Source organism: Danio rerio, chromosome 13 (assembly GCF_049306965.1).
Source record: "Danio rerio strain Tuebingen ecotype United States chromosome 13, GRCz12tu, whole genome shotgun sequence".
Lineage (NCBI taxonomy): Eukaryota > Metazoa > Chordata > Actinopteri > Cypriniformes > Danionidae > Danio > Danio rerio.
In genome coordinates this window covers 52,106,089-52,121,337 of record NC_133188.1, presented here as the reverse complement: position 1 = coordinate 52,121,337, position 15,249 = coordinate 52,106,089, and the positions used below count along the sequence as shown (strand labels likewise).

Below are 15,249 nucleotides of genomic sequence, written 5' to 3'. Positions count from 1 at the left end.
AACAAGTAATAACTTGACTTCTAGTTGGTTATTTGGTATCAGAAGTGGCTTATATGAAAGACAAAAGCCTCTAGATTACGCTTATTTGACCAAAATAAAATATGATCATGCCTTGATTTTTAATGATTTAATTAAGACAGTGAGGTCTTGCGCATTTAAGGTCTCACATTTTGATGTTTTTAATTCTTTTGAACACATTCAGGTGCTGCTTGTCAATTTGACAAGGTTTCTATGTTCGTTCTTGCTGCCAATTGCGGAAGAAATGATCAATAAAAGGTTTCTGATAAACCGCTGTGACAGCTGCAGGCACTGTGTGACATGCGTGCACGTGAGGGGGAGTCAGATATGTCAGAGGAGGATTTGGATACAACACCGGCACTGCATGTTCTTCCATGTCGCCTCAGTGATGGGTCATTTTTGAACGATTCGTTTATTTTGAACAAATCTTTTGTTTGACTCATGAAGTGAGTCATTAGTTTGAACATACGCACATTCGTGCAAGTGGAGCTCGCATGCTACCTTAAAGTGGTCTATTTCACGCAACACTGATGACTCGTGTCTCTAAATTTTTGTTCTTCCACTTGTTTTTGGCAACACGATGTGGCGTCTCTGCCGTCTGAACACTGTAATAGGTAAAAACTATCATGCATATTAATGAAGTTGCACCGCATACATAATAGAGCGCGCTGATTGGTTTGAGCCAGGTTTTTCTCATTAATTAATGCTGAAAGCTCAAAGACGTCACGATGCACTCGCAGGTATACACACAAGTATCTAATCGGCGTGACGCAGCTTCAAAATTTGTTTCAAAGCAGAACGAATTTGCTCAAAATAGCGCAAAAACAACCAATTTTCACTTATTAGTGCGATATATTTGTCCGAATAGTGTTTTTAACTGTCAACAGCTCAAAAAATGTGTTTTGGTGTTTTGTGACTCTTGAATGCCACAGCCTTGTAACCAGGAAACACACTAGTTTACTGTATTGACAATTCATGCAAGTCATATTAAAGTTTTTGAGAAAGCTCTTTTATGTTTCCAATCTGCAAAAGACTGGGTCATTTATTCATGTTTTACTGGACTCATTAGCTGTAGGACGCTGGATTGTTCTTGGTTTCTGAGCTTTATGTTGTCAAAATAATTTGAGGAAGTTGTTTAATTGTCATATTAGTGGACACTATGTGGTTTGTTATAACTTGATGAGTCTTAACTCAAGGTTTGATGATAATATGCCTTTAAAATCACTTGAAAATCTCTTATTTATTTAATAAAACAAGACTGTAAATAATAGAGGATTTATGGATAAGCAGCACGGTGGCTCACTGTTGCCTCACAGCAAGAAGGTTGCTGGTTTGAGTCCAGGCAGGGTCCGTTGGCATTTCAGTGTGGAGTTTGCATGTTCTCCACGTGTTGAAATGAGTTTCCTCCGTGTGCTCCGGTTTCCTCCACAGTCCAAACACATGCGCTATAGGTGAATTGAATTACCTAAATTGGTGTGTGTGTGTGAGAATGTGAGGGTGTATGGGTGTTTCCCAGTACTGGGTGGCGGCTGGAAGGGCATCTGCTGTGTAAAAAATATGCTGGAATAGTTGGCGGTTCATTCCACTGTGGCGACCACTGATAAATAAGGGACTAAGATGAAGGAAAATGAATGAATAAAAGATTTTTGGATTTGGCAAGTGCTTTTATTCAAAATTACTTGAATATTCTTGGGAATCAAACCTATGACCATGGCATTTCTGCTTGATAGTGCTGTACTTTTGAAGCTACAGGAATGCTTTTAAACGTTTCAGCTCAAAACAGTACTTCACATTTATTGCAGTCTCTTGTAGCAGTTTTGTGCAGTTTTCATTTGACTTAATATGCTCATTTTTTTGTCTGCTGTACAAGTCAATGCTAGAAAAGAAGAACAAATGGAGACGCCTGCAGAGATGCTGTCCTATGTGTGACCTCCATCAGGGTTACCATAGCGATGACCATTGAGAATATTACTGCAATATTGTTCTGTAGCGAGTGTGTGCGTTGTCAGATGTGCCCTTTAGAGATCCCATCAATTATAAAGCTTTTTTCTCCAAAGATCCAGACAATTAAAGAGCTAGTTCAACCCCCCCAAAAAAATCTGCATTTAGATGACAGCATCTTGCACCAGAATTGTAAAACTTGCACACACCTAGAGCAGTATTCACCTGTCAAACCGTGATATTTTTATCCAAGGTTATCATACCGTCAGAATCTTATACCGGCCCATGACTTAACATGGCTAATACTGCTGCATTTCTGTATGAACTTTTATGTCTAACCAGCATTTTCTAAAATGAATCTAGCATTTCTATTTGAAGAGATGTAAGTGTCTAGAGAGGAGATGTGTGTGTGTGTGTGTGTGTTTGGGCTGCAGTGGTGGAGCGGCTCTGTCTCGGGTTTCAGTTCTGTCATCAAAGGGATGCCGCACAGATAATTCACCCCGCACGGGTGTCATGAACGGCCCATTCAGCCTCTGTTGACCCGCATGTTGGGTCACCTGCTCGCTTTGCTGCAGCTGCCGGGGCGGTCAGACGTGTGTTTTTGTAGGAGGTCACGGCCCCTTCTCTGCTTTCCTTCACAGCTGTTCAGTGCTGCCAGACTAGCCTGTCGTACAGTGGCTTGATGAGATTTCAGTATGGTGTTTAAATCGGAAGTCCAAGTTGTGCGACCTTCTGCTGATCTGAGCGTTTATCCCTGGGAAGCATGTCAGGAGGAGGACTGCAGTGTTTTTAATCTTTCACGTGGCTTAAATGATTGAAATGATGTATATTTGAGCAGGAACTGACGCTGTACACTATAGGGATGTGCAATAGCATATCACAGTATTTAAATAATGCAATATACATATCACAATGGGTTGACATTGCATTATTTTGTTTGCTGCAATATAAAGTTGAAGTCAGAATTATTAGCACCCCTGAAATATTCACCACGCTGTTTATTTTTCCCCAATTTCTGTTTAACAGAAAGCAGATTTCCTCAACACATTTCTAAACATAATAGTTTTAATAACTCATTTTTAATAACTGATTTATTTTATCTTTGTCATAATGACAGTAAATAATATTTGACCTGATATTTTTCAAGACACTTCTATACAGCTTAAAGTGACATTTAAAGGCTTAACTAGGTTAATTAGGTTAACTAGCCAGGTTATGGTAATTAGGAAAGTTATTGTATGACAGTGGTTTGTTCTGTAGACTATCAAAAAATATAGCTTAAAGAGGCTAATAATATTAACCTTAAAATAGCTTTAAAAAATTTAAAACTGCTTTTATTCTTGCTGAACAAATTTTCCAGAAGACAAAAAATTATCAGACATACTGTGAAAATTTCCTTGCTCTGTTACACATCATTTGGGATATATTAAAATAATAATAATAAATTCAAAGGTGGGCTAATAATTTTGACTTTAACTGTATATTTTGCGATGTTGTGAATACAATTTCACCAGATAGTTTGAATAGCTCTATTTGGAAAAAATATGATAATTAATTTAGAGTGGCTAGGACTATTCTGGAAGACTATGGGGATTATTCTGCAATAATATTGGGAAGATAGAAGTTAAATTTATATAAGGTGTTAAAGTCGGAAATCCAAGTTCCATAGGAAGCATGTCAGGAGGAGGACTACAGTTTTAATTTTTCACTATGAAGTTGCAATTGACACATTTATTGAAACTGTACATGAGGGCTGTGCAATAAAATCTATCTATCTATCTATCTATCTATCTATCTATCTATCTATCTATCTATCTATCTATCTGTCTGTCTGTCTGTCTGTCTGTCTGTCTGTCTGTCTGTCTGTCTGTCTGTCTGTCTGTCTGTCTGTCTGTCTGTCTGTCTGTCTGTCTGTCTGTCTGTCTGTCTGTCTGTCTGTCTGTCTAGACATTTACATTGAATTGCTCGACATTAAAGGCAGAGTAAAGGATTTTTGGTTGAACTATCGCTTTAAAGTAATTATGCAAATATTGATTATGCGTCCTCCATATGGTCACTTGGATATATTGAAGAGGAATTACATTCTGGAGCATTAAGCCAAGAGCCAGAGAGAATTGATTTAGGAGGGGGTACATGCTGTTTTTCATTATTGTTAATGACACTGTTTTATTAGTGAAGGAACACAAGTGGTTGAGGTTGTTCTGGTTGTCTAGAACAAGCTCTGGGATTTTAGATGTTTATTTCCCTGGTATGTGTTTGAACATTGTGCTTGCAGTTGTTTGGAATATTTAAAAAGAGTTTGGAAAAAGACATAATTGTGCCAAATTATTTAAAAAATAAAACATGCTAACGTTGTGGTCAGTTGTGCAAAAAACATGCCACAAAATCATTTTAAAAAATAAAACATGCTAACATTGTAGTTAATTGGGCTAAAACATGCTACCAAATCATTTCAAAAAGTAAAACATGCTAGCATTGTGGTCAGTTGTGCTAAAAACATGCTACCAAATCATTAAAAAAGTTAAACATGCTAACATTGTGGTCAGTTGTGCAAAAAACATGCTACCAAATCATTTAAAAAGTAAAACATGCTAACATTGTGGTCAGTTGTGCAAAAAACATGCTACCAAATCATTTAAAAAGGAAAACATGCTAACATTGTGGTCAGTTGTGCTAAAAACATGCTACCAAATCAATAAAAAGAAAAACATGCTAACATTGTTGTCAGTTCTGCAAAAAAACATGCTACCAAATCATTCAAAAAGTAAAACATGCTAACATTGTGGTCAGTTGTGCAAAAAACATGCTACCAAATCAATAAAAAGAAAAACATGCTAACATTGTTGTCAGTTCTGCAAAAAAACATGCTACCAAATCATTCAAAAAGTAAAACTTGCTAACATTGTGGTCAGCTGTGCTAAAGCATGCTACCAAATCAATAAAAAGTAAAACATGCTAACATTGTGTTCAGTTGTGCTGAAAACATGCTACCAGATCATTTAAAATGAAAACATGTTAACATTGTATTTAATTGTGCTAAAAACATGCTACCAGATCATTTAAAAATGAAAACATGTTAACATTGTAGTTAATTGTGCTAAAAACATGCTACCGCGTCATTTTAAAATTAAAACATGACAGCAATATTTTCTGCAATAAACATTGCGATACTGAGTATAATTTCAGCAGAAGACTCAAATGGCTCTATTTGATAAAGTCATTATTTTACATTAGGCCTGCAGGATATTGGAAACATCTGACATTATTTGTTTTAATAACATATACTGCGATATGAATATAATTTCACCACATGATTTGAGGAGCTCTGTTTGGAAATATCGACTGGGATAATCAAGTCTTTTTCAATGCAGCATATCTGCATAAATTATAATAAATTACAAGCAAAAACAAATAAATAAATAAAAGAGCTTAATGTTTTTTGGGGAGAAAAACTGTATTCAAATAATAATATAATAAACAAGCTTTGTTAAATACAGTAGAGGAAGATACAAATGAAATAAGCAATGCTTTATAGTTTTCTGTGAGTCTTAACAGTATTCAAGTAAACAAATTGAATAATCAAAAGCATAAAAAAGTCTATAATCTTTATCGCATACATTTAAATGCAATTAATCTGTCTTAAATGACAAACAACATAATTTGTTGTTCCTAAATGCTTCAAACTGGATTAAAATGCTTACATGTGGCTTAAGAAAGCATGCAACTGATAACATTGTGGAGTCACTGCTAAATGTAACCATAAATCATGGTTTAATAATATATATAAATCAATATAACCCTGTGTACATAGTACTGTTTATAGAACAGTTAGGCTTTAATCTTAATGCTGTTCAGACTTCTGTCCAGATATTACTATATTATATAAAAGTGTCCTTCATAGATTTGTACACAACATAGAATGAAGTATATGAGGTGTTTTTTTTATGTGAAGTCTGTGTAATCTGAATCATGTGTTGGTGTTAAATGTAAAGTTGAGCTGTATTACCTTTTTTTCTTATTGAACTGTTTATTAATCTTTTGTAGATGAGGAAGTTCCTGCCGAGATGGTTGCAGAAGAATCTGGTCAAGGTGCTCAAAATAGTCCGTACCAACTTCGAAGAAAATCTCTATTACCGAAGAGAACAGCTTGTCCAACAAAGACCAACATGGAGGTGTGTTATTGCTGATCAACACAGTATAAATGATATTTAAATGCATAAAAATGCCAGCAAATATTGACATTTTCTTCTCAAATGCTATGTTTTTCATTTAAACTCAATTGGATACTTTAATAGCAATAGATTCTTGGTTATTTTTTATATTTGCATTTTTTTTTAAAGATTTAAAAATCATGTTTTCATTCAGTAATAAAGTTAAAATTTTGGATTAAAAATGAACTTGTCTGGGCTCTTTGAAATGTTTTAGCAAAATAATTTTTTTAATATTTATTTGTTCTGTTTTTAGTTTGTATGTTTTTCTGAAATTAAATGATTTACATTACACATTTAAATATATTTGAATAATCAAAGCATTTCTAACTTAAAGTTAGAGTTTAATGTTCAACTTCTTCAAATTATGAGACTGTCAAGTGTTTTTATTAGGGCTGTCAAAATTAGCGTGTTAACGCACGTGATTATTTTGAAATATTTAACACGTAAAAAAAAAAAAATAACGCAGTTGCAGTGTTTTTTTTTTTTGTTTTTATTTACTGTTGTGGCTGACGTGTGTTTAGGGACGGCGCGTGCATAGAGGAGCCCTAGGTGGCTGCCCAACCCCTCCCTCACGGTCCCTATACTTTCATCTGTGAACAGGGCAGCGTGATTGCTGTTTGTCTAGAGCGCCAGTTTAGCTTGCTCTGGTCCTGCGTGTGTTTAACGTGCAAAGAAATTTGGATAAGATGAAGGATGCGCTTTAAAAAGGAAAGTTTCAGTATAAAACAATTAATGTGGCATCACCAGGCTATCCTGCGTTTCCTCCAGTTCATCTAGTTTCGGTGTTTCATTTTTAATCTTTAGCCTTTAACTGGAGTTCAGCAGTTCACCTTCATTTATATTTTCATTCAGGATGTTTTAATAGAATTTGATACCGCATGGCGAGCGGGAAAAAAAAACCTTGCATTTTTTAAGACTTGCTTGATTCTTTAAGGTAATCAAAAATCACTGTTTACATGGTAGACTCTTAATTAGTAGTATCTTAATCATAAAAGCGGAGTATTGGTGTCCATGTAAATGTACTCTAGTGAAAGTGGCAGATGAAGTCGCAAGCTGTCAAAGACAGCCCTGTTCTCTGCCTTTAGGCATGAGTCCTCACATTTCTTAAGTTTGACGTGTTTCCCCCCACACACACTTTTGTTAAGCTTCTGCTTCACGTTGCTCTGTCAGAATCCTTGCTTGTAAAATACAGCCATACTTTAAAAACGCTTAGTTTAAGCAAATTTGATGAACGCAATCGTGTGTGTTGATGAATCTGAAGGGATCCCTTGTTCACTGTGTGCTGTACTGCGCACGTTGTCTCTCTCTCTCTCTCTCGCTCTCTCTCTCTCTCTCTCTCTGTGTGTGTGTGTGTGTGTGTGTGTGTGTGTGTGTGTGTGTGTGCGTGTGTGTGCGTGCGTGCGTGCGTGTGTGCATGTGTAGTCCACTTATAATCCAACATGGAAATGATTTTTGTTTGCTATCGGCATGGATTGTTTTGAAATTGAAATGGCACTTACATGCCTGTTTTTATTTCTGTAATAAATACGCCGTTTCGTGATTAATCATGATTAATTACAAAAACAGTGTGATTAATTACGTGCATTTTTAAAAAATAATTTGACAGCCCTAGTTTTTATTTTTGTACTTTAATTTCCAATCTTGTGATACTCGCAAATTTAAAGTGTTTTTTATTTTACTTTTCCAAATTAGGCTGTAAATTCCATTTCTAATGATTTTTTGACTTGCTAAAACCATACAGTAAATCATGCATACAATAAAAAAAGAGTTCAGCGTGAATGCGTATTGTATGTGCTGTAAATAAAATGTCAAATCTCAATTTGTTCAAAGGGTGCAAGTGTCTTGACTGGCTCTGTTTGGAAAAAATCTTGGGATGATTTTGTAGAGCATTTGCATTACTATATTATAAATCCTTAAATTATAACTACAAATCTCAATTTGTTCAAAGGGTGCTTCCACGTCAACAACAGAAAACTTCGGCCATCGGGCAAAACGTGCCAGAGTGTCTGGAAAATCACAAGATCTGCCCGGTAATGGACATCTTGTAATCTGTCGAGACTTTACCTGCAGTTGATTTGATTTTCAACTTTCGCTGCTTCTCTTTTCATCCAGTCACTCCAGCGGAGCAGTACCTGCAAGTCAAGCTTCCAGACGAGGTGGTCCTCAAAATCTTCTCCTATCTATTGGAGCAAGACCTATGTCGAGCGGCCTGTGTGTGTAAGCGGTTTAGTGAACTGGCCAATGACCCCATCCTCTGGTAGGTGTTCAATCTAAAATGCATGCTTTCTCAATGACCAACAGCGCTGGAAAAAGTACTGAAAATCATACTCCAGAAAAAGTACCATTACTTGTAGTGCAAGTAAAAGTATCTGGTGTAAATATTACTCAAAGTGTGTAGACCTTTTAAAAGAACTCGAGAGCAGTGAGTATTACACTGTGAAAGGTTGATGCGTTTACATGCTGTTTGTGTGAAAACGTAACATTCTGTAGTGCATTTAGTTATTGTTTAAGGCCATTTCATTCATCACATAGACAACTTCTTCATAATCATCATCTAAACCATGGGTCACCAATCTAGGTCCTGTAGGGCCGGTGTCCCTGCAGGGTTTAGCTCCAACTTCCCTTAACACACCTGCCTGGGTGTTTCAAGTATACCTAGTAAGACCTTGATTAGCTAGTTCAGGTGTGTTTGATTAGGGTTGGAGCTAAAATCTGCAGGACACCGGACCTGCAGGAACAAGTTTGGTGATCCCTGATCTAAACAGTCTCTCTATGAACCAGAGAAATGCTTTCTGATAATGTGACAGTGGTGTAAGAGTCCTAATTCTTCTCCTATGATCTGCAGGAAGAGACTCTACATGGAAGTTTTCGAGTATACGCGTCCCATGATGCACCCCGAGTCTGGGAAGTTCTTCCAGATCAACCCAGAGGAGTATGAACAACCCAATCCCTGGAAAGAGAGCTTTCAACAACTGGTACTGTTCGTTTTAATGCATTCTAGACTAGAAACAGTCATGTTTTAGTATCTAATGGCCCCCTCTGTGACCTTTTAAATCAAATGTTCTCATTATACTCATTTGACCGCAAGGATTGTTCTAGGACAACAATGTGAAATCTGAGAATGAGTGATTTGAGTCATTTTCCGAAAGTGCACAGATGGTGCCATAATGTGATAATTAAGGAGATCTTGATGTGTCAGTAGTCATTAGCTTCTTCAGGGAGCTTTATGGGAGCACATTTCTAAAGGAACACAGACTGACGGATCTCTGACCTTTGTGTTTGCAGTATAAAGGCGCTCATGTGAAACCCGGCTTTGCAGAACATTTCTACAGCAACCCAGCCAGATATAAGGGACGAGAAAACATGCTGGTGAGTTCTAGATTGTCTATAGGTACATTGTTTCTCTTTGGTCATTAAACGAATGCTTAAAATTTAAGCTTAACCTGACATTTAAAGGCTTAAGTAGGATAATTAGGCAAGTTACATTAATTAGGCAAGTCATTAAATAACAGTGGTTTGTTCTGTAGACAAACAAAGAAAAATATTGCATAAGGGGGTTAGTAATATTGATCTTAAATGGTTTTAAAAAAATTAAGAACTGCTTTTATTCTAGCCGAAATAAAACAAATAAGACTTTCTACAGAAGAAAAAATATCATCGGAAATACTGTGAAAAATTCCATGCTCCATTAAATATCACTTGAGAAATATTTTTAAGAGAAAAACAAATTCAAAATATATACTCAACTGTATATATTGTGCAAAAATAATTGCATAAATGATGCAATGAACATCCCAATTCTCCATGTCTATAGCACAAATTCAGCAGAATGAGTTTAACGTTTAATGTTAGGAGTTTGTTTAGATAAAAGTTTTAAAGTGGCTCAATCTAATGTGTTTTCCTCAGTATTACGACACCATTGAAGACGCTCTGGGAGGAGTTCAGGAGGCCCACTTTGACGGTTTGATATTTGTCCACTCGGGGATTTACACTGATGAATGGATCTACATCGAGTCCCCCATCACAATGATTGGTGCTGGTACGAACAGGTTTTTTTTTTGTTTTGTTTTTTGTAACTGTCAGTATTTAAATTCTGTTTATAATGTCTGTCAAAGACTTTTATGCTCTCTAAGGCTGCATTCGTTTATTTAAAAAAAGCAGTAAAATAGTATAAAAACGTGAAATATTTTTTGAATATATTTTAAAGTATAATTTATTCCTGTGGTTGAGTACTGAATTTTCAGCATCACATGAGCCTTCTGATATGCTAATTAGTTGTCAAAATAACATGCTGATTTCTTGGGAATAATAGAATGATGTAAAATGAAAATTCCCACATAGTAAATTTGAACACTAAAGTTGTTAAATGCACCATGATGGTTTTATCTGTTTAGTTATAAGTAACAAAAAAGAGAGAACAAAAACCTGAATGCAGATTGCATTTCACAGTGTGGGCTAAGAAATAAAAGCAACTGGATTAGCATTTGAAGTTATTTTATGGCACCATTTGTTTATTTCAAAATATAGTGAAAATATAAAAATGTGAAATATTATTTTAATTTTAAATAGCTGTTTTCTATTTGAATATATTTTAAAATTGAATTTATTCCTGCGATTTAATACTGAATATTCAGCAACACATGAGCCTTCTGTAATCGTTCTGAAACGCTGATTTGTTGTCAAAATAATATGGTAATTTCTTAAGAAATGCTCCTTAATATAATGATGTAAAATACCCACATAGTAAATTTGAACATCCAAGTTGTCAAATGCACCATCATGATTTTATCTGTTTAGTTATAACTATAAATAAAAAGAGAATAAAAACCTGAACGCAGATTGACTTTCACAGTGTGGGCTAAGAAATACAAACTTGTTATTTAGAAATATTTAGATTTTTGGATTTATTTTACATATTTAATTTATTACCATATTTTCATATCTTTGAGCCTGTTTGTTTCTCTAGTCTTGCTGGATTTTTTTATTTAATCATATTGCTTATGAAAAGCTCTGTACATTAAGTACTGTAAGTAAATTAAGTTATGCAATAAAAAGAAAAAGAAATAATAATAAAAAATACTCCTTGGAGTACGTCTATTTAAAAACATTTTCAGATTTGTATAGAAACTAATATAATTATTTTCAGGATTCTTATATTAATAACAAGTCTAAAAGATTTATTTTTAAATTAAAATCTTTTTCAACATTATAAAGGTCTTAAAATAGTTGATTTAGCAGTGATAAACATTTCTTTTTTTTTATTATTAAATCTACATATTCATCGTACATTTGTGTTCGCAGCTCCGGGGAAAGTAGCAGATAAAGTGATCATCGAGAACACAAGAGACTCGACGTTTGTGTTTATGGAGGGATCAGAAGATGCCTATGTAGGATATATGACAATAAAGGTAAGCTTCTCTACTTGCATGCGGACTTCAATAAAAGAACATTTAGGGTGCTTTTACAATAGCACTTTTGACGTCAGAGTACGGTACGTTTTGCTGGTGTCAATGCTGTCTTCTGAACTGTGGTGCGCACCCGAATCCGCATTAAAGAGGTGGTCTGGGTTACGGTTTGTGCAGACTCTGGTACAGTTCACTTATGATATGAATGCAATTGTACCAAATAACAGAAGTGAACCTCCAACTGTACAACAAACTTTAGTTTTATGACGTTCATTTGTGTGTGTGTGTGTGTGTGTGTGTGTCTGTGTGTCTGTGTGTGTCTGTGTATGCACCTACTGACCCAGTGCAACCAATGAAAATGACTTCTGCAGACACTGTGCGATGTTTTGACTGTTTTTTTAATATTTTTTGTGGCAGATAGAAGCAAGTGACTCTCTGTATTTTAGTTTTGGTAACAAAACCAAAAGATTCAGTAAAAGCAGAATGACAGATTTTTGGTCATTTTGGCCTTTTGCTTTCGTGGCCATCACCTACTGTAGGTGAGACTTTTATATGGCCATGACCTCCGCACCATGTACCGTCGCCACTCTAAAGGAGAAAGAACGTGTTTTTTAGGTGTTACCACAGTTTGCGACTATGCTGCCAGGTGGCACAAAGGGACGGGATGAGAGGGTGCTCGCTGCAGAGCCATTTGAGGAGAGCTGAGCTCCAGCGAGGGGGAGCATGAGCTGTCGCTCCTCCTCCTGTAAGCTGTTTTAATGCGTACACCAACCCCACCCCTAACCCTACCCCCAGTGACATCACTCATAGAAGTGCAAAAAAGGTGGAGCTCAAGCTTAAGCTCCCCCTCGCTGGAGCTCAGCTCTCCTCAAATGGCTCTGCAGCGAGCACCACTTGGACGGGATGCGGACGGACAGAAATAGCCTGTATATTAGTTGTAAATACTCTGCTACTTGTAAATAAAGATAAACAATGAAACAAAGCATTATAATTACTGCATTAATAATTAAAAAGACAACTAGGCTACATTTTTTAGGGGAATAAAGAATTACAAATAACCTTTGGGGTGAAGTGCTTCAAAACAAGTCCGCTATATGCTTTAGCACCAAAACACGTGTTGCCGTAAGATTCTGTTGCTTTGTTAAATAAAATAATAATCTAGCCTAAATAAAATGAAAGAGAAATATTCATTTTCAGAGAAGCCTATAATAACTGAAAGAAGGATATTTCTGATCACAGTTTGACACAGAGGAGTTGACAAAACAGCGCTGATGCTGATCGCCTCTGTGCTGCCTGGAGCCGCGTCATAAACTCAATAAATAGGCTGGTAATGATTTAGTGAGGCTACAACCAACAAACCAACCTTTTTCCATGTGAAAAATTACAATTATTAATAGTTCTTATATAATATACATTTTAAATAGCCCACATAGCCTAATCTACCAATCAAACAAATCTTAAGTTTTTCTTGATTTTTGCGTAAGGAAAACTTCGCACCAAACTGAGGCTTTAATATTACAGCTTATAAAACATGTATGCAAATTAATGCAATATCATATGTAAACAAAAATATTGTTATATGCTATGTAGTAGCCTATACTTTACAAAAAGTCATCATATGAGCCTTAAGGCTTATTGTCAGTGTCTTTTATAACGCGGCGTGAATGTCCACTGAAATTCAGGATTTCGAACTTGAGCGAGTCACGCGTCATGCGCAAAACGCTGAATTTGCGCAGCGCCATTTGTGCGCATCGAATGAACGCAGCATTAGACTTTTGAACAGTACTTTATATATAACTTGAGATTTTTTATTGTTTACATCATTTTCCATTTATTTCAATGTCCTTCAGTGTTTATGTATGTGTGTATCTATGTACCCTGAGCTCCTACAAAAAAAATCCTTGTGAGTTTGTGCACACTTAGTGAAAAGAGCTCTGATTCTGAATGTCATGAGTTTAGGCAGGTTGGTTGCATGTAATGTATATGATATGTCTGTCTGTCCAGTTTAACCCTGATGATAAATCAGCTCAGCATCACAACGCTCATCACTGCCTGGAGATCACAGTGAACTGCAGCCCTATCATTGACCACTGCATCATCCGCAGCACCTGCACAGGTCAGCACAGCAGCACAAATCTGTTGCTTTTACATCTGGTTATATATTGCATGAATGAATGTTGGAGTTCTTCAGTGTTCAGTGGCCAATCATTTATCGTTTCTACTGCTCATAATTGTGGCTTGTGATTTACGTTCATGTTCAACATGTTGGTCTTAAGGTTATATAATTATATATTTATATAATTATATATGTTTATTTATTACCGGTCAAAAGTTTTTTTATTTTTTATTTAAAAAAATTAAATAAAAATGTTATGTTCATCAAGGCGGCATATATTAAATGAAAAAAGTTAAATTACTTATTGCATATAGTTTCAAATGAAATTATTATTCCAGACATTTATGGCTTTTATTACTATTACCATTAATAATAATAATAATAGTAATAATAATAATACTAAAATAATAATTAATATTAGTGATTTCTGAAGGATCATGTCACTGATGACAGGAGTAATAAAGCAAAAAATTCATCATTAAAATCACTGCAATAAATGATTAAATTAAATTATAAACTACTGTTGAAAAGTTCTTTTATTGTGCAATAACATTTTACAATTTTTACAGTATTTTTGTTAAAATAAATTTAGCCTTGGTAAACAGGAGAAGCTGATTTTAAAACATTCAAAAATCCTACTGACCCCAAACTTTTGACAGTGTTTGTGTGTGTGTGTGTGTGTAAAATATCACAGAATAATTGTATTTATAATGTATATATTTTATCTTTATTTTAAAGTTAATTGTATTTTTCCCACACAGAATTGAAATAAAATAAAAATTAAAAAAACAAAAAATGTAAAAAAAAAACAAAAAAAAAAGGTTTCATTGATTAGACACTGTTTAATCACTTAAATGGAATTGAACAATTAAATTGCAATCCAGAAAAATGAAAACAGGCAACATGAAAATTCTGTGTAAAAAATATAATAAAATTAATTAATTATTTAATAAAATGAAAATAAATGTATTCATTAATTTCTTGTCGGCTTAGTCCCTTTATTAATCCGGGGTCACCACAGTGGAATGACCACCAACTTATCCATCAAGTTTTTAAATGAATGAATGAATGAATGAATAAATGTATTACAAAAGAATTAATTAAATATTCAATTATTATTTAATTGTATTTATTTCACACATGATTAAAAAATACTAAATAAAATGATGTTTAATATTTGCTATATTTAAAATGTTTTTTTTTTAATGTTGAAAATGGTTATTGTTTTAATAAATTGCTATGATTTTAATTATTTAGACAATATTTTTTTATAAAAAAAAATAAAAGAATACAATCAAATTAAAATGTAGGTATGGTTTTTTAAAACATTTTAATATATTTAATATTTTAATATATTTAAATTATTAATTAAAAATATTTTTATTATATTTTAAAATATATTTAACTTTAATATATTGAATTTTAAATTCTTTTTTATTTTTGCTTTATTATATATATGCTATATGACATTATTTAAAATAAATAAATAAATAAAATAAAAATATGAAATCGAGAAAACAAAACATACGTAATACTCATCTTGTAATTTGTGCACGCT

The 15,249-nt window shown here is 34.4% G+C and overlaps 1 protein-coding gene across 4 annotated transcripts in view; it reads left to right on the top strand.

Moving 5' to 3' along the window:
- The window catches only part of fbxo11a (F-box protein 11a), a 50,784-nt gene that overhangs the window by 19,713 nt on the left and 15,822 nt on the right, over positions 1–15,249 (top strand). For all 4 annotated transcript variants that reach the window (XR_002459814.2, XR_012388700.1, XM_005169554.5 and 1 more), the window contains exons 2-9: positions 6,004–6,131; positions 8,119–8,200; positions 8,283–8,427; positions 9,016–9,145; positions 9,456–9,539; positions 10,077–10,209; positions 11,472–11,578; positions 13,580–13,691. Coding sequence is in view for 2 of the 4 variants with exons in the window: in XM_005169554.5 (XP_005169611.1) it covers positions 6,004–6,131; positions 8,119–8,200; positions 8,283–8,427; positions 9,016–9,145; positions 9,456–9,539; positions 10,077–10,209; positions 11,472–11,578; positions 13,580–13,691 (921 nt within the window). In the remaining 2 variants the exon portion in view is untranslated. The remainder of the gene's footprint in view (positions 1–6,003; positions 6,132–8,118; positions 8,201–8,282; positions 8,428–9,015; positions 9,146–9,455; positions 9,540–10,076; positions 10,210–11,471; positions 11,579–13,579; positions 13,692–15,249) is intronic.